The sequence below is a fragment of the Necator americanus genome, chromosome IV, assembly GCF_031761385.1.
Source record: "Necator americanus strain Aroian chromosome IV, whole genome shotgun sequence".
Classification (NCBI taxonomy): domain Eukaryota; kingdom Metazoa; phylum Nematoda; class Chromadorea; order Rhabditida; family Ancylostomatidae; genus Necator; species Necator americanus.
Window position 1 is genome coordinate 2,712,203 of NC_087374.1, and position 8,376 is coordinate 2,720,578.

Sequence of the window (8,376 nt, forward strand, 5' to 3'; positions counted from 1 at the left end):
GCACATCGATCCCTTCTCGTTTACAAGAACTCTGAGAGATGGAAAAGAGAGGCAGAGCAACCCGCAACGAGGCACTTCATGAGAGCAGTTCAAAGGATCTTATAGATGAATGGGTGCGAATATTCATGAATGCTGCTGCAGCGCACTGCAGAAGAGAAAAAGTTCAGGCAGTAACATCAAAACTAGGAGCAAGTTTTGACAATACAGCGACGATTTCCGGAAAAGCTGGTCGTGCTAATCGGTCCTTTTCTACACATTGCAAACCCAAACGTATAACGCCACTAAACCAGCACGCAACGGAATCTGAACAGAGTTGATGGAACATACTTCACAAAGCCGAAATCAAAATTAGCTTTTGCTGTACCTTGGCTACTAGTTGAAGGTGTACGCTTATCCATCAGCGTCTCAATCCATTCATTATTTCGGGAAGAATTCTTCGTATAGATGCAATATTCGGCGAGACCTGGAGGACTTCGTGAATCCATGTAGGCACGCAAGCCTAGAAGCATATATACAACAATCACGTTACATACAGTAAAGCTTGAAAAATTTCGCTAGCACGAATAAACATAGTTTCGGATCAAAAGTTCCCTTCTTGCTAGCAACATCTCGCCTCATGACAACCAATTGCAGTGAAATTTTTAGCATTTACAGAAAAAGCTGATGGATGTCTTAAAAATGAAACCTTTAGATGGGCGCGGAAGTTTTTTTTAAGCGCTATCTCACTAGAAATGCAGAAATGACTTACCGGTTCCTATCTCTAGTAGAACAATTCCGAAACTATAAACGTCAAGCTTCGTAGACAGGATCTTGCTAGTGATGAATTCTGGTGGTAAGTAGGCAAGCGTTCCTTTCACATGAGAAGCAATTAGTGGAGATTTTTCCTCTGCATCTGTCTCGACCTGCAATAAAAAGATCGAGCAACCCTAGTCCATAAAAAAACAGTGTTGTAGTGAACCTAGGTGCCAGAAACAGGAGCCGAATCTTATCACAGTGAAAGAGATGGTCGTACACATCTGAATCATCAAAAAAAAAAAAATCAAATCACCCTACCTACCTAGTTCTCACACGCTCTCATTACAACGAGTATATTCTTTGTTGAATACAACCTAGTCAAATTTAGTGTACGCATTATCCCTCTGAATTATATTTCATGACGGGAGTTTGACAAATTCCAAAGTTTGGAAGATCATCTCACTAAGTCTTACGACCTTGATCACTGTTCGTTATCTTGGATCTCCATTTATAGAAATTAATCAAAATCGATGAAGGTGAAAGGTAAAATAGATCGTTTAACAAAATCATAAAACTTCGGGACCTATTTCTGCACCTATGGTATCTAGTACTATGCAGCAACATACCTTTCCATCACGACTTAGACCAAAATCACCCAATTTTGGCTCGAAATGCCTATCAAGCAGTATATTAGCAGATTTTACGTCTCCATGGATGATTGGAGTACTAGCAATACAATGCAAAAAGTGGAGTCCACGAGCCGTACCCTCGGCTATTTCCTTCTTTTGGTGCCATGTCAAAGGAGCAGTTCCACGCTGAAAAATATTCTTTGCATTACAATTTTATAAGTTTACAATTGAAAACCAACTTCGAGATGCTATAGACCTCCAAAACAATTGTAGAAGCACATAAACAAAACTAAAGTTAATCCATACCACATCTTAGTAGATTAACCCTACATGTCATGGATCCCCGAAGATTAATGCCTAAATTTTAGGACCCCATTCATTCAGCTATTCACTTTCAGTGATGAACAAAGTTTAAGAACGATTCCCGCTTTCCAAATGCAGTGGGATTGGATTTTTGAGTGCCACCCTCCCTTCTTCTCTCCCCCCAACTACCTTTTCGTCGAGAGAGGGACCATACATAAACAACAATACGCGGCATATAATCGTTAGCTACTTACACGACATAAAAGACGATCCTCCAAAGAACCGTTTGACATAAATTGATACACCAAACAAGGTTCCGAACCGTCGAGAGAGAATGCGTACAGAGGTAAAATATTGTCATGACGATATCTTGCCAGCGTCCGTAACTCTTGTAAGCTTTGACGCAACCGTTCACGTTGTATCTAGATTTTCATGATGACATAGTATGATTTCACAAGCAAACGCTGTCCAGCAGACAAGAATAACTAGTAAAATAGTGATGCTGTAGAATGCTCTAGCAAAAATAACCCACATGTGTGCCTTTGTTACCGTTCGCCATGAACCGTTTAACGGCTATCTTTGTGTGTTTCCATTCTCCAACGTAAACAATACCGTAACCTCCTTTCCCGAGAACATTCTCCTCTGCAAAGTTGCACGTCGCAGACTGAAAATGGATGTATCAAAATGAACGAAGCTTGAAGTATTCAACAGAAAAATTAAAACAGCAAGTGGTATCATAATCACCAAAAGTTCCGTATAAGGCACCGTCAATGTGTTTTGTAGAGCCGACCAGATCGGATCCGAAATACTGCTCCTGAAAAAAGTGGAGTACATTTTCGCTGATACATGGAATATATGGAAAGTGGAAATCATTGTAGATGAATGCAGGGATATGGAGCGGCAGACAGTGACCCTAAATGAATTGCTTCGGAAATTTTCGTAGTCTGCAGCAAAGTCCCTTTAGACGCATACTCCCCCCTTTCATACAATCCTAACCAGACGCGCACCATGGCTGTTTATTCAAACAACGGTAGTAAAGTGTCCTCTATTTTTGACGAAATGGCTTCATTCACTTTTTCCATATTACAAAAGACAAAGTTGTTGATCCCGTTGATTAGTCACAAGAGGTCTGCAAAATAACTTATGCCACATGTTTACTGATTTTCTTCCTGGTTCTTCTTTCTGAGAAAATGTTCATGGTTCGTGAGAAATCTGCGTACTGCTTTTTAGGTCCTATTACAATGGCGTCCAATTGTCTTCCCGCAAGTGTCTACTTCATTAATAGTTATTTTAATAAATTTGAATGCAGCAACTGCAGTAACTCCTAGGCTCGGCGATGGCGAATGCGATGACACTGCTGCATGGTACAGATTTGACCTACTACCTTGAATATCCGTACCGTAACCAATAACCACAACAAACAACGAGGAAAATCTACATAGACTGACATTTTCACGCGAACTGATTATCGCAATGAACACAGCTAATTTGCGGGAATAAAATCTGCTTAGTCAACGGTTATCCGGGAAACAATTTGACTAAGCAGATACACAGTACTAAGTTCTTTTTTAAAACTCAATTGAGCATGATGTTCTTCATAAATAAGGCGGAACATTGGTAAAAATAATAAGCAAAACAGCAATAATTGAAAGATGAAGCAACTTGAAACAAAAAATAAGATACTGCAGCAAGTACAAGATAAATGAGAAAGGAAATTCATACCCCGATGAAGCAGTATCACAAGTTGTTAGAGCTGACGACTTCTGCGTACTGCCACTAGCAATGTGCGAAGCTTGATGCGGATCATTGCGTTTCAGTGAAGAAATGGAAACCTTAAAACACAGTAATTATTGATCACCCTGCCATTTTTTGTCTACACCGGCCCATTTTTACAGTTATGGGTATGGGTTCATGTTACGCACGTTACGCTACTGCACAAAACTTCATGTGTTTTGACCCGACTATACCGGTGCATCATAGAAATTATCCTCAGGCGATCATCGGTTTACCGATACTGACCTACTTTTACTAACAAAGATAGGGGAAATATGACAGCAGAGTTCTTTTCACATATCAGAAGAAAAACTGGAACTTTTCGAACTTTTTAAAGCAATCTATAGACTTCACCTGGGATTTGATTGACGCTTTTTAGGCATGTACTGCTTTCCACTCAATAGCAATTGAGGTGGAAAAAGTGTTATTTGTGGTTAAAGATAGTGTCAAACAGCCTTGATTTAAGGCAGAAATCGCAGCAGCGGAGACTACCATGAATCAAGATTATGTGGATTTCATTTAGGATTTATTTTTTGTTACAGTTGATCTTGCTAATTATCGAGTCAAGAACGCTTGCAAGTTCAGAATATTAGGTGTCGAAAAAATTTAGTTTTGGAACAGCATTTAAAAGGAAAAGAAACCTATTGAAGAAGAAATAAATAGCAAAGGAAGCTGTCTTCAACCCACATGTTGGGGTCTCGAGAATTGGTGGTAGTTTTGGCTCGAAGATGGTGTATTCACATTTTCGTCAGACAACGCATAATCTTCCAAGTAATGATGTGTTTCCGACACTAAAAGACATCAGACGTGATATCGATTGGGATCCTTTCAAAAGAACAAACCACCTAAATGCCGGATAATCCGCATGCACCGCACCATACGAGTTGAGGCGAAGAGGTTGTACAAACTTAAAATTGAGTATCCTTTGCTAGCCCATATTCTCAACAGGTATTCCGAAGGACTTCCTCTATGACAAGCACCAAACTGGCGACAACCATCAACATCTTGAGTGGAAATGTCGGGCATTTTGGCCGCTAAAACCAGAACAAATTCAATGATTTTTATGGGCACGATTGATAATGTCGACCTAATTCAACCCATGCATCCCCTCCATCCAATATCCTGCTTAGATCTCGCATAGTTTCATATGGCAGCGTGTGAATCAACGAGTTCTCAGCGTCGATTTCGAATTCGTCCATTCAATTGGTTTTGCTGAAAATAAACCGCTAAAGTTGCATCCATGCAGATGAAAGTTCTTCTCCAGTCAATCCTGCTTGAAGGTCGGTTGACGGAGAAGCAGGGGGTTTGATGCTAATACAGGATATACTGTCTAATTTCTTCCATTATTTCCTATTTTGTTATTTGGCGATCACTTGGATTTATCTATACCCAATAAATACAATAAATACATTTTTAATAAATGTAATTAAAAAATGATAATCCCGAACGCAGGCGTAGCCAGTAGGATGATGACTATCCTATCCTAGTGATGACTATTCTATGAATATCGGACTTCTGCCTTTAGGATTGCGGACAGAGCGTTGTCCTTTAGGCAATTTTTCGAAGCTTATTGGAGAACCAGCAACAGAAAGAATAAATCAAGCAAGAATAGATCATAACTTAAAAAAACTTAACTTATAAACTTATACTTATTATATAATGCACTAAAAAAGTAATATAGAAATTCAAATAGGAAAATAAGAGAACGAGAAAGAACAGACAAAAAATATCCAATCATTTCCAATTTCAAGCATAGTGCTATACCACGAAATTTACACTTACTTTAACGCTGGTACTCTTCAGCTTCATAAATCTGGAGAGTGACTTTAATGAATCATTACTGAAAGTTTCAAACTTTCTTGGTAATACTGCGTAAGGAGGCTGAATCGCTGAGATGGGTAGGGCACAGGGTAAGAGCAGCGCAAAGGTCTCCAGATTTTATTAACTGTTGCACAGCGCAACTGTCGATCAATGCTGCCACCTACTTCCCCGAAGGATAAGTCGTAGCAAAAAGTGCGCGTTCGTAACGATACGCACCATACTACGGTCAGATCAAAACGACATGAAGTACGGTGCAATTGCGTAAGCGGCAGCGCTCGAATCGGCGCGGTGGAGCGTAGCGATTAAAATAGAGAAAGGATCATCCCGAACTGAAGCGGCGAATGGTGCTAGCGAAAATCCTTCCTCTAAAGTCGTAACTGTTTTTCATTTTGACTACAATATTATCTCTACTATAAAAAAATCCAGTGATGGAATTCAGGTTGTTTTTTTTATTCGTCCCTTCTTTTGCGTACAAGTGGCACTATTCCGACTCTAGTGTTATCCTGATTTATTGCATTCCGGGGTCAAGATACCTTCGCGGTTTACAACGCCAATATTTTATTAGATCAATGATGTCCTCAGGGAGCTGTCAGGGGAGGGGGTCAATCCATACCGTACCTTAGTACCTTTAACCTACATGTCATGGATCCTCTAAGACCAATGCTTAAGGTTTAAGGTCGAGACCTTAATAAACACACCAAATCTTAGTAGCTTTAGCCTACACCTTAATAAACTTTTGACTATTCCACAGGAAGGTATGGATGGCTGACCACCCTGTCTATCCCCGAGAAGAACGTTGAAGCATCTGATCTCACATGCATTAGAAATCTCATTGATCTCACATGCATTAGAAAGCGAAAAAAAAACGTTAAAGAAGAACACAACACAACAGGATTCTCTACGCAAAACTACACCACCGACATATGTAATACAGACAAATAAAACATAAAGAATAAAACAATACCAGAGGAAACTGACGCAATTAATCCTGAAGATAAGAACGACATAAAGTGAAAATCAGAAAATATTATTTTATGATGTCGTAAGTGTTAACATATGTGAGTGAGTGCACACACTTCAACATATCTTACGTCTAGCGCCCGTAAGTTAGCATAAATAGTCGCCGTCACTGATTTGTGGTATTGTATAATAGTCCACTTCTACATATTTCTGGTTCTTAGCCGAGATTTTCTCATTTCTTCCCTTTCCCTAGGTATCTGTTAATACTGTATCGTTACTGTGAAGGAAGAATTCTCTTGGAGAACTGATGTGCATGTGCAAACTTCCCCCCCCCCAGAAATAGGCGCACCCTGAGCCCTCGCCCGAATGGAAGTTATAGTTGGCGCAAGTGTGTTCTAACGAGTTGACGTAACGCTTTAAAAGTCAGTGAAGACTAGCACTTCGCTCCTTCCAGAGTATGCAAAAAATCCGCTGGACCTTCGTACTTCCCGTCTCCCATAGATTTCCATTATTTTCCCGCGCTGTGGTGCATTGATAGGATTACGTATTCGTAACTAACTTTTTCTCCATTTTTTTAGGTCGTTTGTTTTGCTTCTAGTCCATTTCTAGGATTACAGCTTGTAAGGATCTATTTCCCGTCCCATTTCTTCGTTGTAACACCAAGAAAAACCTGTTTCTCTTACTTAGCAGTTTCTTCTGATTCCAGGGGATCACCTCAAACACTTCTGTTTGTAGGAATTAAATTTCTGGTCCACTTTTTGTGAATAGTTAGTATTCTTCTAGGACTAGGGATTTTATCATGACTTCGATTACAACGAGCCTATATCCATGATCCATCAAATCGATTGTTCATGATCAGGTTATGTAATCTAAGCGAAATCCTTTTTCATTGCTTGTAAATCTTACTGTTAGAGAGGGTTGTACACCTTCAAGATTCGAGTAGAGAGAAGAGGGGTCTCTTAGACACATTTGAATTCGGCTGTGAACAAAATCCTTGTTTTGGGGAACTGCGAGACGATAGTGTTCGTTTTGCTCTCTTTAAGCGTCCTTCATGTTTTGTATTTCTCTCTTTTAAATCAGATGTAGTGGGACATAACATGTATTTGCGGTCAACCTTATCCCTCTGTGCTGCATTTGTGCCAATTGGCACGAGTCATCATACATCTCACTACCGTCTTTTTTCAAATACAGCGGCTCGTGTTCGCTATAGTCACTTCGCGCATGATACGTGACAGGACGTGGTGGCTCGAGAGCAACGACAGGACCAAAATCGAATTGATTGCAATTTCTACGACTATACATATTCAGGTATGTTCCTTGGACCTGCTCGACTTCATCGATGCTTTCTTCCTCGGCAAATCATCGTGCGATTCAGTGCTTCCAGTGAAAAAGTGAAGGCAAGAGATGATGGCGTCACTGTCCAACCTAATCCAAGACTGAGGCGAGGTGCGGATGAAAGAGACATCACGTAAGCATCCTAGTTTTATAGTTTTTAGTTTTTTTCATTTTAGCCTTTCGATTATCTCTAACTTGCCCACTTTCGCACACACACCACATGTTTGTCGAAGTTGGTTTTGAGTAGAAAAGTTCTGGGTTATGGATATATAGGTCAAGGTGGTAGAACTGGGAATCAGACATGTTACTTTCCTTTTACCACAAGGGGAATGCTTATTGACGGTTATTTCAGCACAATGGATCTCATAGAAGAACGTATTCGACAGAGGTCGGGTTTGCGAGAAGGATCATTTGGAGGACAGAAACAGTCATGGAATTATAGAAGTGAAGTGAGTGTACGTCCTTGGAACAGTAAACGTGTCCTTATCACTATGAATTAAGATTGTCGACAAGCTTGGTCTCGACAACAATCACCGTAACATTTGGATAGCATATACCATCATAATTTTATTTGGTTTCACTGCGTTCATTTATGTCAAGTCAAATGTTGTATTGAGTAGGAAGGAGCAAATGGAACAGCGTGAAATGATGCGCCGTGAGCTCAAATTGATGGGTGCAGATCGAAAGAAGCTTGGAGTGGTCGATAGTTAATCATTAAAAAGTGTAAATGTATTTGATAACTGTAAAACATCAGAATTATGGGTAGATAATAAACATGATTCACAGCTTGTTGTTTTTCATCACGAATCAGTTGCGTGTT

The 8,376-nt window shown here is 39.9% G+C and overlaps 2 protein-coding genes across 3 annotated transcripts; one reads left to right on the top strand and one right to left on the bottom strand.

Moving 5' to 3' along the window:
* Window positions 1-163: 163 nt before the first annotated feature.
* RB195_000230 (uncharacterized protein) lies at window positions 164-4,639 on the bottom strand (the record flags this gene model as incomplete). 2 transcript variants are annotated; one of them, XM_064196455.1, is made up of 11 exons in its annotated part: window positions 164-303; window positions 365-499; window positions 749-902; window positions 1,362-1,550; window positions 1,922-2,089; window positions 2,200-2,331; window positions 2,412-2,481; window positions 3,390-3,499; window positions 4,128-4,231; window positions 4,286-4,474; window positions 4,528-4,639. In XM_064196455.1, the coding sequence occupies 11 exons, from the start codon at window positions 4,637-4,639 to the stop codon at window positions 164-166; spliced, it is 1,503 nt and encodes a 500-aa protein (XP_064052336.1). The 2 variants fall into 2 exon arrangements, with proteins under 2 accessions (XP_064052336.1, XP_064052337.1); XM_064196456.1 differs by having other exon boundaries at window positions 4,528-4,579.
* A 2,892-nt stretch (window positions 4,640-7,531) lies between these two features.
* RB195_000231 (uncharacterized protein) lies at window positions 7,532-8,267 on the top strand (the record flags this gene model as incomplete). The annotated part of the gene is made up of 3 exons (XM_013448949.2): window positions 7,532-7,689; window positions 7,909-8,005; window positions 8,058-8,267. 3 exons carry the CDS (start codon window positions 7,532-7,534, stop codon window positions 8,265-8,267), a joined length of 465 nt encoding a protein of 154 aa, XP_013304403.2.
* Between the last annotated feature and the right edge of the window lie 109 nt (window positions 8,268-8,376).